Raw genomic sequence first — 20214 nt, forward strand, 5'->3', positions numbered from 1 at the left:
TCTTTATGGTTTCTCAAGCATTGTGTAGGGGTGCGTTCACACTGAGTAATTCACTAGAGTAATTCCTCTTGAATTCTCCGCTTAGAAATAATTAACATCTGCTTTGCCATTGACTTCAATGTATTTTACTCTGCACTGTTCACACTGTGTAAATTTTGCCACGGAATTCCGTTCTACTAGAAGAAAGAACATGTTCATTATTCTTGCGGAATACATGAGCAGAAGTCCATTGTAGTCTATGGTAAAAATGTTTAGCTTGAAATATGTTCCGACTAAATTTGCACAAAATTTGTGCGGAAATTTCTCACTAAATTTTTTTTTTTTTTATAAAAAAAAGGGACATTCCAATTGGTGGTTGCAGTCCAGAAAAAAAAAAGTTTCCTCCTATATTCCCTGTGATTTTAGCGCAAATTTCGCACAAAAAAAAAAGAAAAACATTCCGCGGCTGAATTTTTACGCGAGGATTCCTCTCCCATTCCTCAGTGTGAACTTGGTGCTTCTACCTTACACTCACCAATTGTTTTCTGTTTCAATGTTTTTATTAAGGTTTTCAGTAAAGAATAAAGTATACAATACATGTAACATAGTCAAGGCACTTTATGCCAACAGAAAAGGAATGTAAACTCCCATATGTAAGTTATCAATACAGTAAACATAAGTCCGATAAACTCGGATCGCCAAGTTGTGGCTTCCGAATAGGCATACTTATAAAGGTTCCTCCGATTGAACAATAGTCACAAGATAAGCTATTTGAAGGAGACCCGACTATCTAAATCATTCAATGTATGTCAAGACCGATTAGCCCGGTAACACCGGGTTGTGACCAATACAAAGACAGACACACAGGTTAAGACAACACGTATAGTGAAACAAGGGAGGGAGCGATAGGTCCGGAAGGAGAAAGAGCAGGGAGAGAAAGAGAGGAAAAGTGCAAAGGCAGAAACTTCACGAAGGGTTACCCAGATAGTCCACCCAAGGTTGCCAGGTAGCTTCAAAAGACTGTTGGGAATCATTTAGGAGGCTCGTCAGTTTGTCATTAGCCATTATCCAGTTTAGCTTGGGGCATATCAGCTGGAATTGCACAGAACCTGATTTCCAATTAGTCGCTATAGCTATCTTGGCGGCTAGAAAGATGTAGGAAATAAGTTTGCGAAGTCCCTTTGAGACATTCGGGATTGGGGCATTTAATAGAGCTTGCTCCGGGGATTTCACAAGGTTCACACCTGTGACCGACAGGATAAACTAGTAGACCCGTATCCAAAAGCGTTTTACTTGTGGGCAAGTCCATCAAATGTGGAACACAGTTCCCTGCTGCTGGCAATTACGGAAGCACAATGGAGAGGCTGTGGGGTACATTTTAGCTATTCTAGTAGGGACCAAGTACCATTGAAGTAGCACCTTCCAGCCCGCTTCCTGCATGGATATATTAATGGAGAGTTTGGAGGTAATAGAGGCGCTAAGGGTCCAATCTTTCAGGTCAATTTCCTTCCCCAGGTCGTTCTCCCAGGCAATCATATATGGTAATTTGGTGGGGGTTGATAATAGGGTGTTATAGATAGAAGAGATAGTGCCCCTACTGTCAAAAGCTCTAACACATTGATTCAGAAGAGTTGCGGGAAGTAATGTCCGTCCCTGTTTTCTTAAGACCCGACAAAAAGTGAGAAATTTGACTGTAGCGGAATAATTCTGAGTCGGGTAGCTTATAGAAGGCGCGGAAGTATGCTATTGGTTTAATACCCAGTCTATCAATAAAGTCACCTATGCGAAATAATCCCTTATTTGTCCACCATGAGAAAGCCAGCGAGACCATGCCAGGAGGAAATTTAGGATTATGTAGAATTGGTGCTACCGGGTTGTGGGCTGATTGTAAGGGGAATCTATTATGTAGACTATCCCACAATTGTAGCGATTGTGATAAAATAGGAGTGAGGATTGAGGGTCTTTAGCTGGGAGCCAATGTAAGAGGGATCGAGGTACGGTAGGTGCAGCTAACTGTTCGATGGAGACCCATTGGGGCCTAGAGTGGAGTATGTGAAATTGGGTAAGCTGTCCTATTCTCGCAGCTTGGTAATATTTTTTAAAGGGGTATTCCAGGCAAAACCTTTATATATATATATATATATATATATATATATATATATATATCAACTGGCTCCGGAAAGTTAAACAGATTTGTAAATGACTTCTATTAAAAAACCTTAATCCTTCCAATAGTTATTAGCTTCTGAAGTTTTCTGTCTAACTGCTCAATGAAGATGTCACGTCCCGGGAGCTGTGCATGATTGGAGAATATCCCCGTAGGAACTGCACAGCTCCCGGGACGTGAGTCATCAGAGAACAGTTAGACAGAAAACAACAACTCAACTTCAGAAGCTAATAACTATTGGAAGGATTAAGATTTTTTAATAGAAGTCATTTACAAATCTGTTTAACTTTCCGGAGCCAGTTGATGTATAAAAAAAAAAGTTTTGGCCTGGAATACCCCTTTAAGTGTCTGAGTACTGCTAGAACTAGTGGTTGGTGTAGTATTACTTTTAGGCGTTGAGTGCACAATAGATGAAAAGTAATACATTTTCTTGTTCACAAATGGGTCCTTACACACTAAGAAAGAGGCTGGAGAATTTGGGGACATCAATGTAGCGTGCCCCCTTAATGGTGATTTGTGCTGCATGTGCTTGTGCATAATTTATTCATGGACTCTTTCCGAGAGAAGAGGGCACATTGTAATGTTAAACTTTCACAGCTCTCCCCATAAGGTCACAGACAGATGATGCTGCTTGTTACTGTACTTCAGATACTACGGATTCACTCAAGCTATGACTGTGTTCACTCTGCAGCCCAGTTTGAAAAGTAATCTTGTTCTTTCCTACACACAATCTCTGCATTTATCTGTTCTCCTTTAATGGTAGTTCTGCTAGCGTTCCCTTTTATAATCTGTATGTCCTTTATCACTGCATCTTTGGTGTTCTTTCCCTTTCTGGCTCCTGGCCTTGCTATTCTTATATTCTCCAGGTTTATCTCTCTGCACTTCCTTGCTGGATCTTCTTCTTTCTCCTCCCACCTTCTTCATAGTTTCTCTGTTCTGTCCCTATCTCTGAAGCATGATCAGTTCTACTGTTAGTGGAGGCCTGAGAAAGATAGTGTTAGATTGAGTACAGTATTACTGCTGATCACAGAGCAGAGATTAACTCTTTAGGTTGGACATACCACATTTATTGCATCTGCTAAATGCTACATTATGTAGGATTGTAAAAAGGCCCAATGCTGCCCAGCGCGCAAGATTTTTAGAACATCACTGTCTTTACTGGTGGTACCATGACTAAGGGCTTTCATGCTTTTGTCTAGAACATCTTTTCTCAATCTTATCAGTTTTTTGGTATATTCCACAATTATTTTTTTTTTAAAGCTTTATATTGTGAGGACCAGTGAGGGAAAAAAAGGTCGATGGGGATTTATCGTGAAACCCTTAAAGGGGTACTCGATAAATTTATTTTTAAATCAACTGGTGGCAGAAAGTTATGCAGATTTGTAAATTACTTGTATTAAAAATCTTAATTCTTCCAGTACTTATCAGCTGCTAAATGCTCATCAGGAAGTTTTTATTTTTGAATTTCATTTCGGTCTGATCACTGTGCTCTCTGTTGACACCTCTGTCCATTTTAGTAACTGTTCAGTACGGAGAGGTTTGCTATGGGGATTTGCTCCTACTCTAGACAGTTTCTAAAATGGACTGGTGTCAGCGGAGAGCACTGTGGTCAGACAGAAAGGAGATTCAAAAAGAATATAGCAGCTGATAAGTACTGGAAGGATTAAGATTTTTTAATAGAAATAATTTACAAATCTGTTTAACTTTCTGGCACCAGTTGATTAAAAAAAAAAAAATTAAGTTTTCCACCGGAGTACCCCATTAATGTCTTATCCTGTCGTAGAAAATGTTTGTCAGTTTTCAGAGTTTGGCGGACTAGTAAATAGTTTTTATTTTCCTCTTCTCAGGCAAATGGTTGGACCAACATCCAGCATTAGGCTAGGATTCCACTGAGGTTTATGCACTGTATTTTTTAGGCTTAAAAATGCCAGAAAAAATGCCACGGTTTTTCCCTGCATTTTGGTGTGTTTTTTTCTGGCATTTTTACCTTTGTGTGGAATTTGCCTTTTTTGGCCCCTTTGGGATTTTTATTTTTTTTTTTCTTCAAAATTTGTTGGGTACAAAAAAAAAAAAAAAAAAAAAAAAAGATGCAGTAGGGATGGAAACCATCTGGCCAATCTGGCCAATCACATCTCTCTGCGGGAAATATTAATAGGTGTATATATATACGGCAGTGCAGGGGACCATAGAAGAGTGTCTGCCTGCATCTATACATTATACAGAAGGATCGCAACGGACTTGCAGCTAACATCTGGACGTGGCAGAAAAAAGGCAGTGCGGCAAAATGGGCGTTTTTGCATGAAAATCTTCAGTGGAATTCCTGCCTTAAAATGATTTTTAATTTATAAAAACTACCCCACTCTGCATTTTTGCTGTTCTTCCCAAAATGTAATTTTTTTTCTTAACCTGTCATGTTGAAAATGAGGTCCCATTTGCATGACGTGTCATAGACCAGGAGGAACTGAGCAGATTGATGTATAGTTTTGTGGGGACATTTCCAGGATAACTTTTCATTTATTCATGTAAACCTCTGTTCATTCTGGGCTAAGTAGTCAAGTGGGCGGTCCTACACATTGGTAGACAGCTTTCTGTGTGCATAGTGCTGTCAGTTATTGAGAAGCACCACCAACAAGCCTGCTTAGCAGACATTCCCATGAATAAATGACAAGTTGTCCTGGAACTTCCCACAAAATTATGTATCATTCAACTTCGCTCCTCCTGTTCTAGAAAATGACACCTGCAGATTAGACTGCATTTTTAGGTTGTCTTTAATATGCTTTTAGGTATTCTATGAATGCAGTATTGTATGTACAGTTTTACTTATATACTTATTGTCAATACGATATGGTTACTTATCCCATTATGACATTAAAAAAAAATGTAAAATACATTAAAATGTTAAATACCCCTGTGTACACCTTTTTTGTGTACCATAATAACTATTTTCATTGTTTTTATTGTGCAGGTTTTGTCCAGTTATCAGTCACCATGGTTGCCCTGTCGCTGAAGATCTGTGTACGGCAGTGCAATGTTGTCAAGACCATGCAATTTGAGCCTTCCACTGCTGTCTATGATGCCTGCCGGATCATCCGAGAGAGGGTCCCAGAGGCTCAGACAGGCCAAGGTATTTATACCTATTTTTTCATAGCTTTTATATAGAAACCTGTCCTGTAAGTAACATACATACCAATCCTGCATACCACTAAGTAGTTTATTGTGCCCTGCACATGAAGAAGTTTTACCCTAGCTGTAAAAAACATTTTTTGGCACTAGTTTTTAAATGGGCACTGTCACCAACTTTATTTTTTGATATGTTGTAGTACTTATGTACTACAACATATCTCTAATATACTTTTATTATTATTTTTTTTCATTAAAATGGTTTAATTTACATTTAAAAACCGGCCACTAGGGGTCACCCTCCTAGTGGCCGGCTGCAGCCTGGCGTGACGTCACGCCTGAAAAAGGACTGATTTTGGCCTGGCAATCAGTCCTTTTTCAGTTAGGCTGCACTCGCTCCCTGCCTGTCAATCAGACAGGCGGGAGCGAGCGCATTGGCTCCCCGGCCACTGGCTGGGAGGCCACTCCTTCCGCACATCGCCGCCGCTGTCCATGCACGCCCGCTGCCGCACTCTGCAGTAACTGTAAGTGTAATGAGGGAACGGGGTATGCGGGAGGGGGGTTTGTGATGGAGGGAACGGGGTATGCGGGGGGGGGGGGGGGTTGTGATGGAGGGAACGGGGTATGGGGGGGATTTGACGGAGGGAACGGGCTAGCGCCATAGCGCCGCTTGTAACTAACCAATAGTTTATCTACACAGGGTGCCTCCAGCTGTTTAAATACTACAACTCCCAGCATGCCCTGACAGCCAATAGATGTCAGGGCAAGCTGGGAGTTCTAGTGGTGAAACAGCTGGAGGCACCCTGTGTAGATTAACTAAGGGCGGAAGTCCCCCCCAGCAGGCATCAGTGACGTGGTGCCAGCTGGGGAAGTCTGCCTAGTAGCGAGCACACTGCCAGGCAGAAAAAAAGTTATTTTTAATATAGTAAAAATAAAAATTAAAAGCAGGGAGGGTGTTAGGGATAGTTTGGCAATAGGCAGGGACAGAAAAAAAAATAGGATGGTGGGAGCTACCCTTTAAGTTCTCAGCATGGTAAAATATGCAGTATGAGTAAATCTACTATATTAATGTACATCTTTCAGTATATGTATGGCTTTTCTCATATGCTTCCATTGTTGATAGTGTATGTTTTGCACAATGGAGGTTCTTGTTCAAGAAAACAGTGCTTTGTTGTGCTGTGTCCAACTACTGCTCACATACCCCAGAGTCGCTGCATGACTTGACCTCTTCCCTTTGCCCACAGCATTCGACTTTGGACTCTTCTTATCTGATGAAGATCCAAGGAAAGGAATCTGGCTGGAGGCTGGCAGAACCCTGGATTACTACATGCTGAGGAATGGGGTATGGCCTAAACATCCACTGAGAATACGCCAATGTGTTGCTGTTATGTGCATGTAACAGTGCATGTGAAGTTTGATACCAGGACACACGAAGGTCAAATTAGTGAAGTAAAAATATTCCAGAAATTTACACCTTTTTTTTTTCAGCCTGCAGAGTTTTGCTGGTGCAGCAGTTTGTTTACTAAAAAGCCAACTGTGTGTTACCAATAGGAGGCACGTCCCTTCACAATCTGACACTGTCAGCTTTGATAAGATGGTCTGACCGTGTAGAGACCACCCCCTATTTGTATTAGTTTATTAACGGTTTTAAAGCTTTATAATAACAAAACACTCTACAAGAAACAAGCCCTAGCCCACCCATCCCTTCCTGTTTCCCTGAAAAGACAAGAGAAAGCAGTGCCAACATGCTGATATCAACCCTGAGCATCACAAAATAGTTGCAGCAAGTGATGGGACTGGGTAATGACATAGCACCATGGAAAATATGAGGCTAGGTATCAAATACTATCATAATGAAGAGAATTATCAAATTTCTTTCAGTTTATAAGAATTTAGTTTAGAATTTTGGATCCCATGACTTCTGCCATTGTGTAAACTGTCAAGAAGAAGAAAGACTTTTAAATGGCAACCAAGAATGCGTTATTAAAGGAGAACAGGGATATTAAGGACCCATGACGTACCGGTACCTCATGAGTCCGCTTCCGATCTATAAGGCGGGGCCACGGCCGGGACCCGTGGCTAATAACGCGCGGCATTGATCGCGGTGCCGCGCTATTAACCCTTTAGACTCGGCGTTCAAAGTTGAACGCTGCGTCTAAAGTGAAAGTTAAAGCATGCCGGTTAGCTCAGGGAGCTGTTCGGGATAGCCGCGGTGAAATTGCGGCATCCCGAACAGCTTACAGGACAGCTAGAGGATCCCTACCTGCCTCCTCGCTGTTGGATCGCCGAATGACTGCTCAGTGCCTGAGATCCAGGCATGAGCAGTCAAGTTGCAGAATCATCGATCACTGGTTTCCTATGAGAAACCAGTGATCAGCATGAGAGATCAGTGTGTGCAGTGTTATAGGTCCCTATGGGAGCTATAGCACTGCAAAACAAAAAGTGAATAAAGGTCATTTAACCCCTTCCCTATGAAAAGTTTGAATCACCCCCTTTTCCCACTGTGTAAATAAAAATAAACATATATAGTATCGCCGCGTGCGGAAATGTCCGAATTATAAAAATATATCGTTAATTAAACCGCACGGTCAATGGCGCACGCGCAAAAAAATTTTTAAATAGTGCTTTTTGGTCACTTTTTATATCATGAAAAAATGAGTACCTATCAATGCAAAAATAAGTCCATTCAGTGCAAAAGTGGTACCGCTAAAAACTTCAGATCACGGCGCAAAAAATGAGCCCTCATACAGAAAAAAAAAAAATTATAGGGGTCAGAAGATGACCATTTTAAATGTATTAATTTTCCTGCATGTAGTTATGATTTTTTCCAGAAGTACGACAAAATCAAACCTATATAAGTAGGGTATCATTTTAACCATATGGACCTACAGAATAAAGATAAGGTGTCATTTTTACCGAGAAATGTACTACGTAGAAACGGAAGCCCCCAAAATTACAAAACAGCGTTTTTTTTTTTCAATTTTGTCTCACAATGATTTTTTCCGTTTCGCCGTAGATTTTTGGACAAAATGACATAATTACAAAGTAGAATTGGTGGCGCAAAAAATAAGCCATCATATGGATTTTTAGGTGCAAAATTGAAAGAGTTATGATTTTTTAAAGGCAAGGAGGAAAAAAACGAAAATGCAAAAATGGAATAACCCTCGGTCCTTAAGGGGTTAATCCTTGAGCCCCAAGTGGGCTCATAATTTTCTTCTGCTTTGTGCTTATTGTATACCCCTATTTCTAATATGAACACATTCAGTTTAGCTGTCAAATCTGCAATGATTGGGGGAGTATGATGTCAAATCTGCAATGACTGGGGGAGTATGATGTCAAATCTGCAATGACTGGGGGAGTATGATGTCAAATCTTCAATGACTGGGGGACTGTGCCCCTCACATATAATGCCCCCATAATGCGCCCCTCATCATACACCAGCAACATCCCCATCCAGCAGTAGCACCCCAATCATCCACCAGAAACACCCCTCATTCCCCCTAACCCCCTGTGTTAATAGCATGAGCTGACAGGTGATGGGGGTGCTACTGCTGGGGGGGGGGGGGGGGGGGAGCATTAGGTAGGCAGCAGTTTCCCCACATTAGGTAGCATAGTTTACCCACATTAGGTAGCCTTAGCACAGATTTCCCACGTTATGTAGCCTTAGCACAGGTTCCCCACATTAGGTAGCCTTGGCACAGGTTCCCCACATTAGGTTAGCCTTAGCACAGGTTCCCCACATTAGGTTAGCCTTAGCACAGGTTCCCCACATTAGGTTAGCCTTAGCACAGGTTCCCCACATTAGGTTAGCCTTAGCACAGGTTCCCCACATTAGGTTAGCCTTAGCACAGGTTCGGCACATTAGGTAGCCTTAGCACAGGTTCCCCACATTAGGTAGCCTTAGCACAGGTTCCCCACATTAGGTAGCCTTAGCACAGATTCCCCACATTAGGTAGCGCAGCACATATTCCCCACATTAGGTAGCACAGCATTGTTTCCTCACTTAAGGTAGCCGTAGCACAGATTCCCCACCTGGGCAGCGCTACTTAAATCTGCCTGCGGTTACTTCTTAGCGTAAGTGCACACTATAAGTGGCGTCATCGCTTGGGCTGCGCAGGACGTTGGCGTCCTTGCGCAGCGCTTGCGATGACGTCACTCACTGCGCGCACCTCCGTTAAGAAGTCCCTGCAGGCAGATGTAAGTAGCAGTTTAGTGACGGGGCAAAACTGGTTGCCCCGTCATATGTGCACCGGGTCCCATGTAGCAGTGTTTACCGAAGTGTGTGAAGTCTTACGGCATTTAGCCTTGCCTGCCCGAAGCAGGGCTAAATGCCTGAAGAAATCACCTGCCTGGCGCCTGGAACTGCATGTCGTGCGTTGGGCGATACAAATTCCAGTTCCCTGAAATTCCTAAAATTCCTAATCCAGCTTGATAAATTCCACAATATTAGATAGTTTAGAGTATTTTACTGTACCATCATATTAAGGGTGTTTACAATTTTTTGGCAGGGTAGAGACTAAATTCCCAAATAAATGGCACACAATGTGCAGCTTATTGTTTATTTATTAATTTTTTATAAATCTGGAGAGTTTCCTAATATCTTTCTGCTCAGATTCTTGGAATTACACAGTATTTTGCTATCTTGGTTACTTGTTTTTATGGTTTTCTCTTTTTGGGGTATTTTATTAAGTTACTTATTGGAACAATGTTACCCTTCACTTTTACTATGGCTCATTACCCTTACATGTGTGGCAATTATCTGCTATCTTTTTCTCACTGATGGTTTAGTAGTCCAAACTTTTATATTAAACGGGTTCTCCGGTGCTTAGACATCTTATCCCCTATCCAAAGGATAGGGGATAAGATGCCTGATCGCGGGAGTCAGTGTTCGCTCCGGGTCTGATTACCGGCGACCACTGGGCTGGCGGCGTGTGACGTCACGCCTCCGCCCCGTGTGACGTCACGCTCCGCCCCTCAATGCAAGCCAGGGGAGGGGGCATGATAGCTGTCACGCCCCCTCCCATAGGCTTGCATTGAGGGGCGGAGCGTGACGTCACACGGGGGCGGGGGCGTGACGTCACACGCCGCCGGCCCAGTGGTCGCCAGTAATCAGACCCGGAGCGAACACGCTCCGGGGACTGATTACAAACTGGGTGCCACGTGCAAGATCACGGGGGTCCCCAGCGGTGGGACTCCCGTGATCAGTTATCTTATCCCCTATCCTTTGGATAGGGGAAAAGATGTGTAAGCACCGGAGAATCCCTTTATTTATATTTTTTCTGCTTTGAAAGTCTGTTAACATTGTACAGATCTTCTTGGAACTCTGTGATAATTCTTATTTATTGTAAAAACCCACCTGTGGATGCAGAGCTGTTGGAGGTGTGTTGCAGACAACCTCAGACTAACTGTAGACATTGTAGCTAAGCTGTAGTCAGAGAGAACTGTTTTTTAGCTCTGTTAAATTTAGGCAAACGAACAAGTATTAACCCACTAGAAGATCCATGATGTATATGAACATCATGGTTCCCTTGTACCTAGCCCACCATGATGTACTTTTATTTCATGAACATAAAGAGAGTGCAGGATCTATATGCATAGTGGGTCCTGGCTCATTGCAAATTGCTTGATTGCAACAACTTAATACAGTATAAAACACTTTTGGCTAGCTCAGAGAGCTGATTGCTACAACCACAACAAAATTATGGGTTCCAGATCAACTGAGAGGACGGGCGGAGGTTCTCTGCTTGCCCCCATCTCGTCCGATTGCTGCAGGAAGCCATGGCAGCCTACACTACTAGAGCACCAATAACACTGATCAGTGCGGTGCCATGGCAAAACCATTATGTCCATTATGTGCAATTGCAAAATTGCATGTTGTGGTCCCCTATGGAGAATCAAAAATTGCAAATAAAAATGGGCCTTTTCCCTAATAAACATTTGAATCACCCCCCTTTTCCCATTTTTAAATAAAAAAAATGTAAACAAAAATAAACAAGAACATATATATAAATATATGCACACATATACAGGTCCATTTTGCCAGCCCATTTATGGTGTTTGGTGTGACATTATGTCCAGTTTGCTTTTTTCCCTCCCTTTTTTGGTTTAGTTCCAATACACACAAAGGGAATAAACATGTGTATAGCAAAACATGTTACTGCAGTCCTTTTCTGTGAGAAATTCTTCATTTTCTAGAAATATTTCAGGGGTGCCAAGATTTACGGCCATGACTGTACATCTTTTCACAATCACGGCGCCGCGGTTGATGATCGGTGGCTATCACGCCCCCTCCCGTAGGCTTGCATTGAGGGGCAGAGCGTGACGTCACACGGGGACTGATTACAAACGGGGTGCCGCGTGCATGATCGAGGGCGTCCCCAGTGGCGGGACTCCCGCGATCAGGCATCTTAATGTGCCCCGAAGTTATTACAACATAAAGTGGGACAGGTCAGATTTTAAAAATGAGCCTTGGTCCTTTAAAGGGGTACTCTGGTGGAAAACTTTTTTTTTTAAATGAACTGGTGCCAGAAAGTTAAACAGATTTGTGAATAACTTCTATTTAAAAATCTTAATCCTTCCAGTACTTATTAGCAGCTGTATGCTACAAAGGAAATTGTATTCTTTTTGAATTTCTTTTTTGTCTTGCATACAGTGCTCTCTGCTGACACCTCTGTCCGTGTCAGGAACTGTCCAGAGCAGCAAAGGTTTGCTATGGGGATTTTCTCCTCCTCTGGACAGTTCCTGATGTGGGCATCAGGTGTCAGCAGAGAGCACTGTGGACAAGACAAAAAAGAAATTCAAAAAGAAAAGAATTTCCTATGTAGCATACAGCTGCTAATTAGTACTGGAAGGACAAACATTTTTTAACAGAAGTGATTTACAAATCTGTTTACCTTTCTGGCACCAGTTGATTTAAAAAAAAAAAATGTATGGCCTCTTTAAGGCCATAATTGGCCCGACCCTTAAGGGGTTAAACCAGACAATCAATGCCATAAACGTAACATTTTTCAAAAAAGTAAAAAAAAAAAAAAAAAAGTCCAGAAATTATGATATTTTTTTTAAATCAATTCATGTAACATAGAAAAATTCATCAAAAGTGATTAAAAAGTTCCTTTAAAGCCTAAATGGTAACAATAAAAACTACAGATCATGGTGCAAAAAGTAGCCCTTATGCATTCCTGTATATGGGAAAATAAAAAAAAAGTTATAGGGGTCAGAAGAGGAGAATTGTAAGCATACTAATTTTAGTAGTAAAATAAAACAAAACCTATATATTTTAAAAGTAGTAAAATAAAACAACCTGTATATTCATAACCTATAAATTGGATATCATTTTAATAGTATTGACCTGCACAATAAAGATAATGTGTAATTTTTACCAAAAAGTGCGTAGAAACAGAAGCCCTCAAAAGTTTTAAAATGTAATTTTCTTTTTCTTTTTTTTACAAATAATTTTTTTTTCTTTGTTTCTTCGTAGATTTTGTGGTACAATTAGAGATGTCCTTACAAAGTAGAATTGGTGACGCAAAATGCAAGTCCTCCTATGGGTCGAAAGCGAGTAGGAAAAAACAAAAGTGCAAAAAAAAACTAATGTTAAGGGGTTCATTCATCATCTTAAATAAACAAATTTGGTATTGCTGTGTGCGAAAATAGAAAGTGTGAGCGACTGTATGATGTAACTAAAGCAAACACAAAGTAGTCTAGGCCCGTTACGTCACACTGTACCAGAATTAACAAGATCAGTTCTTCTTAGTATGCAGACAGTTTTTTGGGTTCTTTTTATTTCAATATGGCAAAGGCTTGTCTATTTGAGAGATTTTAGCCACTGTCTCAATCTCTTAGCATAGGTGTCTAATCTAGTTTATCATCCTTTCCTTAGGATGTCTTGGAGTATAAAAAGAAACAGCGACCCCAGAAAATTCGAATGTTGGATGGAGCTGCAAAAATGATTATGGTGGATGACTCAAAGACTGTAGGAGAACTTCTGGTGACCATCTGCAGCAGAATAGGTGAGACAGTTATTTCTTGTTCTACATAAAACACAAATAAGAATTTTCAAGCAAAAGCAGCATTAACCTGTTCAGGACCCATGACGTATGCATACGCCATCACACCCTGGGTCTTAAGGACCCATGACGTATGCATACGTCATGGCGTTTTCCGGTCTCTGCCGCTCGCCGGGCAGAGATCGGAACCGGATGCCTGCTGAAATCCTTCAGCAGGCATCCAGGGCAAATGCCGAGGGGGGCCATGTAGGCCCCCCATGTCGGCGATCGCCGCAAATCGCAAGGGAAATCGCCCTTGCGATCTGCGGCGACACCGGGCTGATCGGGTCTCTGGGACCCGACCGCCCGGTAATTTCGCATGATCCCGGCTGTCACAGACAGCCAGGACCATGCTGGAGCCTAGGAGCGAGGTGGCAAGCCGGCCACCACCTCCGATCCCCTGCGATCTGTCGGTTAGTTAACCGACCAATCGCAGGAGGGGGGGCGGTTACTTCCTCCCGTCCTGCCCGGCCCCTGAAAGTCCGGAGAGGACGGGAGGAAGACCGGAGGACACGGCGGGGGACGGGGGAGTGCTGGGGACCGGCCCCGGTACTTACCTCGTCCCTGAAGACCCGGATCCCGGCGGGGAAGATGGCGGCGGCGGCGACAGGTGAGTAGATCTTCAGCCGCGGTCGGGCCCTTTACAGCAATGCACGTCGCCGTAAAGCGACATGCAGTGCTGTATTGGGACCCTATATACTACAACTCCCAGCATGCCCAGACAGCCCTTGGCGTCTGGGCATGCTGGGAGTTGCAGTTTTGCAACATCTGGAGGACTACAGTTTGGAGACCACTGTGCCCTTCCAGATGTTGCAAAACTACACATTCTCAGCATGCCCTTACTGTCCAGGCATGCTGGGAGTTGTAGTGCTGTAACATCTGGCCCTTCAGATGTTGCAGAACTACAACTCCCAGCATGCCTGGACAGTTTTGGCATACTGGGAGTTGTAGTTTTGCAACATCTGGAAGGGCACAGATTGGGAACCACTGTATTAGTGGTCTGCAAACTGTAGTCCTCCAGATGTTGCAAACTACAACTCCAAGCATGCTGGGAGTTGTAGTTCGGCAACATCTGGCTCTAAAGATGTTGCCGAACTACTACTCCCAGCATGCCTGAGAATGTTTGGGAGTTGTGGTTTTGCAACAACAGGAGGCACACTGGTTGGGAAACATTGTCTGTTTCCTAACTCAGTGTTTCCCAACCCGTGTGCCTCCAGCTGTTGCAAAACTATAACTACCAGCATGCACTGATAGACTGTGCATGCTGGGAGTTGTAGTTTTGCAACAGCTGGAGGTCCCCCCCCTGTGAATGTACAGGGTACTTTCACATGGGCAGGGGCTTACAGTGAGTATCAGGCTGCAAGTTTGCGATGCAGCAAATTTTGCGCGGCAGCTCAAACTCGCAGCGGGAAAATCGCTGTAATCCCCCCGCCCGTGTGACTGTACCCTAAAAACACTACACTACACTAACACAAAATAAAATAAAAAGTAAAAAACACTACATATACACATACCCCTACACAGCCCCCCTCCCCAATAAAAATGAAAAACGTCTGGTACGCCACTGTTTTCAAAATGGAGCCTCCAGCTGTTGCAAAACAACAACTCCCAGTATTGCTGGACAGCCGTTGACTGTCCAAGCATGCTGGGAGTTTTGCAACAGCTGGAGGCACCCTGTTAGGGGTATTCTACGCCAGTGATTCCCAAAGTCCACCCCAATGCAAATCCCTAATTCAGGCCTCAAATGCACATGGCGCTCTCACTTCGGAGCCCTGTCGTATTTCAAGGCAACAGTTTAGGGCCACATATGGGGTATCGCCGTACTCGGGAGAAATTGCCTTACAAATTTTGGGGGGCTTTTTCTCCTTTCACCCCTTATGAAAAGGTGAAATTGGGGTCTACACCAGCATGTTAGTGTAAAAAAAAAAACGCCCCCCAAAATTTGTAATGCAATTTCTCCCGACTACGGAGATACCCCATATGTGGGCGCAAAGTGCTCTGGGGGCGCACAACAAGGCTCAGAAGGGAGAGTGCACCATGTACATTTGAGGTGATTTGCACAGGGGTGGCTGATTGTTACAGCGGTTTTGACAAACGCAAAAAAAAAAAAAAAAAACATATGTGACCCCATTTCGGAAACTACACCCCTCACGGAATGTAATGAGAGGTGCAGTGAGAATTTACACCCCACTGGTGTCTGACAGATCTTTGGAACATTGGGCTGCGCAAATTAAAAATTTTGTACAGCCCACTGTTCCAAAGATCTGACAGACACCAGTGGGGGGTAAATGCTCATTGTACCCCTTGTTACGTTCCTCAAGGGGTCTAGTTTCCAAAATGGTATGCCATGTGGGGGTTATTTTGCTGTCCTGGCACCATTTAGGCTTCCTAAATGCGACATGCCCCCGAGCAAAATTTGCTCTCAAAAAGCCAAATATGACTCCTTCTCTTCTGAGCATTGTAGTTCGCCCATAGTGCACTTCATGTCAACTTATGGGGTACCTCCATACTCAGAAGAGATGGGGTTACAAATTTTGGGGGCTATTTTCTGCTATTAACCCTTGCAAAAATGTGAAATTTGGGGGGAAGCACACATTTTATTGAAATTTTTTAAATTTTTTTTTACATATGCAAAAGTCGTGAAAGACCTGTGGGGTATTAAGGCTCACTTTATTCCTTGTTACGTTCCTCAAGGGGTCTAGTTTCCAAAATGGTATGCCATGTGGGTATTTTTTGCTGTTCTGGCACCATAGGGGCTTCCTATATGGGACATGCCCCCCAAAAACCATTTCAGAAAAACGTACGCTCCAAAATCCCCTTGTCGCTCCTTCCCTTCTGAGCCCTCTACTGCGCCCGCCGAACACTTTACATAGACATATGAGGTATGTGCTTAGTCGAGAGAAATTGGGCTACAAATATAAGTATACATTTTCTCCTTTTACCCCTTGTAAAAATTCAAAAATTGGGTCTACAAGAACATGCGAGTGTAAAAAATGGAAATTGTGAATTTTCTCCTTCACTTTGCTGCTATTCCTGTGAAACACCTAAAGGGTTAAAACGCGGACTGAATGTCATTTTGAATATTTTGGGGGGTGCAGTTTTTATAATGGGGTCATTTGTGGGGTATTTCTAAGATGAAGACCCTTCAAATCCACTTCAAACCTGAACTGGTCCCTGAAAAATTGTGATTTTGAAAATTTTGTGAAAAATTGGAAAATTGCTGCTGAACTTTGAAGTCCTCTGGTGTCTTCCAAAAGTAAAAACTCATCAATTTTATGATGCAAACATAAAGTAGATATATTGTATATGTGAATAAAATAAAATAATATTTGGAATATCCATTTTTATTACAAGCAGAGAGCTTCAAAGTTAGAAAAATGCAAAATTTTCAAATTTTTCATCAAATTTTGGGATTTTTCACCAAGAAAGGATGCAAGTTACCAAAAATTTTTACCACTAAGTTAAAGTAGAATATGTCACGAAAAAACAATCTCGGAATCAGAATGATAACTTAAAGCATTCCAGAGTTATTAATGTTTAAAGTGACAGTGGTCAGATGTGCAAAAAATGGCCGGGTCCTAAGGTGTAAAATGGCTGGGTCCTTAAGGGGTTAAAATGCAATAGGCTTTGGTCACATATTTTCTAGTATGTTAAGTGATCTTCCCCTCATAGGAACAGTCAGATAAGTTACATGGACACCTACTGTAGTTGACGGACCCTAATGATTTCTGTCAGATCAAAAAAATTTGCCTATAGCAAGCAATCATAGCAATGCTTTGATTTTTCCAGAGCAATTAGAGAAAATTAAAGCTGATCTGTGATTGGTTGCTAAGGGCATGTCAGACAGTTTATGCCTTGGACAGATTGATAAATCTGGGCAAATTACTCTACTAACAGAACCTCCAACACAGATGTGAACAAGGCCTCTCTGACGGATAACCCCCTCACACACAATAAATATAAATATTTAGCATTTCCAGTACCACTGGTGACTTTGTTAGAGCAGTCATGTTTTGTTTCATTTCCATAAGTGTATAGAGCTCCAGGATGGAGATGGATCAAGCCAGGGAGTGAAGCACGCTATCTTGCACTTCTCCCCACTCGTTCTTCTGATTGGAGGGGGGCTCAGAAAAGATTTTGAAGGCTGAATGTATGAGCAAAAAGCTGAGTGTGCACATGCCCTAATAACCATGCTGTGCATACTTTCTCTGTGACAGGTATTACTAACTATGAGGAGTACTCTCTTATCCGGGAAACTGCCGAAGAGAAGAAAGAAGAGCCAACTGGAACACTGAAAAAAGACAGGACTCTCCTCCGAGATGAGAAAAAAATGGAGAAACTGAAAGCTAAGCTTCACACAGAGGATGAGTGTGAGTGACCAATAAGACGGCATCAGTACTCTTGATATATGTCCCTCTTTATAGCTAGATTTGCACTCTGTGCCCTAATACACATGTGATATTATAGTAACTTAGCAGCTGTAGGTTTTTGCTGTAAGTTGCAGCATTGCTCCATTGATGTTTTTCCACTAATCGATTCCACTACATGACATTTCAGTGAATTGGCTCGATCACAGCCGCACATTTCGAGAGCAGGGAGTCGATGAAAATGAAACCTTACTTCTCAGAAGAAAGTTCTTCTACTCAGATCAGAATGTGGATTCCAGGGATCCTGTACAGCTCAACTTGCTTTATGTGCAGGTAATCATACAGACAGACAGGAGCGGGGATACAGAGGAAGAGTGTTCTGTAAATGTAACATTTATTTATGTAAAAAAGTCTGTCGTGGGTGTCATGTGGGTGCACTTGTCTAACATACTTTATTCTAATGCTCAGACTTCCCAATATGTTCCGGTCTGGAGTAACAGGAAGTTTTCTTATATGTGCTTGTTCCATTTTTAACCCCTTAACGACCAAGGACGTAAATTTACGTCCTGATGCTGCGGTACTTAGCGCCTCTGGATGTATATTTACGTCCTGTACGTGACCGCCAGCATCGGAGCGATGCTCGGATCATGCTAGGCTGGTCCCGGCTGCTGATCGCAGTCAGGAACCCGCCGGTAATGGCAGACATCCGCGTTCGCACGGATATCTGTCATTAACTCCTCAGATGCTGTGATCGATACAGAGCACGGCATCTGTGGCAGTGTGGTCAGAAATATGGGTGATCGGATCGCCCGTAGCGCTGCCGCGGCGATCCGATCATCAAGAATGTCGCACAGTCCCCTCACCTGCCTCCACCGCCTTCCACACGCAGACCAGAGCAGAAGATCACCGATAACACTGATCAGGGCTATGCCCTATGCATAGCACTGAACAGTATTTAGCAATCAAAGGGTTGCTATAAATAGTCCCCTATGGGGACTATTAAAGCGTAAAAAAAAAATAAAATTGGAAAAATCCCCTCCCCCAAATAAAAATGTAAAATGCGTTTTTTCCCCATTTTACCCCCATAAAGTGTCAAAAGTGTAAAATAAAAAATGTAAAAAAAAAAACATTAATACACATGTTTGGTATCGCCGTGTGCGTAAATGTCCGAACTAAAAAAAACAAAAATTGCTGCTTTTTTTTGTCACATTTTATTAACCCCTTAAGGACCAGACCCATTTTGGCCTTAAGGACCAGACCAATTTTATTTTTGCATTCTCATTTTTTTCCTCCTCTCCTTCTAAAAATCATAACTCTCTTATATTTCCATCCATAGACCCATATCAGGGCTTGTTTTTGCGTCACCAATTGTACTTTGTAATTAAACCACTTATTTTACCATAAAATGTACGGTGCAACCAAATAAATATTATTTATGTGGGAAAATTAAAAAGAAAACCGCAATTTAGCAAATTTTGGAAGGTTTTGTTTTCACGCTGTACACTTTACGGTAAAAATGATATGTTTTCTTCTGTGGGTCAATACGATTAAAATGATACCCATGTTATATGCTTTTCTATAATTGTACCGCTTAAAAAAAATCTCAAACCATTTTAACAAAATTAGTATGTTTGAAATTGCCCCCATTTTGACCACCTATAACTTTCTAATTTTTCTGTATATGGGGCGATATGAGGGCTCATTTTTTGCGCCATGATCTGTTGTGTTTATCAGTATCATTTTTGCTTAGGTTTTACTTTTTATAAATTTTTTATGAATTTTTTTTGGAATAAAATGTGACAAAAAAAGCAGCAATTTTGGACTTTAAAAAAAAAAATGTTTTACTTTTACGCCGTTCACCGTACGGGATAATTAACAATATATTTTAATAGTTCAGACTTTTACGCACGTGGCGATACCAAATATGTGTATTCCATTATTTTTTTTACGCTTTTTTGGGGGTAAAATGGGAAAAACGGACGTTTTACTTTTTTATTGGGGGAGGGGATTTTTCAAATTTTTTTTTACTTTTTTTTTTACACTTTATATGTCCCCATAGGGGACTATTCATAGCAATCCTTTGATTGCTAATACTGTGCAGTGCTATGCATAGGACTCAGCACTGCTCAGTATTATCTGTGATCTTCTGCTCTGGTCTGCTCGATCTCAGACCAGAGCAGAAGACTCCGAGAGATGGCCGGAGCCAGGTGAGGGGACCTCCGGCCGCCAGGCTGGATGATCGGATTGCTGCGGCAGCGCTGCGGGCGATCTGATCGTCCATTGAAAGTGCCTCACTGCCGCAGATGCCATGATCTGTATTGATCAAGGCATCGGAGGGGTTAATGGCGGACATCCGCGCGATTGCTGAAGTCTGCCATTACCGGCGGGTCCCTGGCTGCTGATAGCAGCCGTCTCGGTGCTCGCGATCATGTCGGCACGTAAATGTACGTCATGGTGCGTTAAGTACCACGTCACCATGACGTACATTTATGCCCATTGTCGTTAAAAAATCTATAAAAAAATTTGATTAAAGTTT

The 20214-nt window shown here is 42.3% G+C and overlaps 1 protein-coding gene across 1 annotated transcript in view; it reads left to right on the forward strand.

Annotated features, from left to right (window-relative positions):
• TLN2 (talin 2) overlaps positions 1 to 20214 on the forward strand; it is a 258674-nt gene that overhangs the window by 118306 nt on the left and 120154 nt on the right. The window contains exons 3-7 of the mRNA XM_056572820.1: positions 5112 to 5270; positions 6511 to 6608; positions 13146 to 13275; positions 17529 to 17681; positions 17869 to 18011. Of these exons, the coding sequence (XP_056428795.1) occupies positions 5135 to 5270; positions 6511 to 6608; positions 13146 to 13275; positions 17529 to 17681; positions 17869 to 18011 (660 nt within the window). The 5' untranslated portion in view covers positions 5112 to 5134. The remainder of the gene's footprint in view (positions 1 to 5111; positions 5271 to 6510; positions 6609 to 13145; positions 13276 to 17528; positions 17682 to 17868; positions 18012 to 20214) is intronic.

The sequence above is a fragment of the Hyla sarda genome, chromosome 4, assembly GCF_029499605.1.
Source record: "Hyla sarda isolate aHylSar1 chromosome 4, aHylSar1.hap1, whole genome shotgun sequence".
Taxonomy (NCBI): Eukaryota; Metazoa; Chordata; class Amphibia; order Anura; family Hylidae; genus Hyla; species Hyla sarda.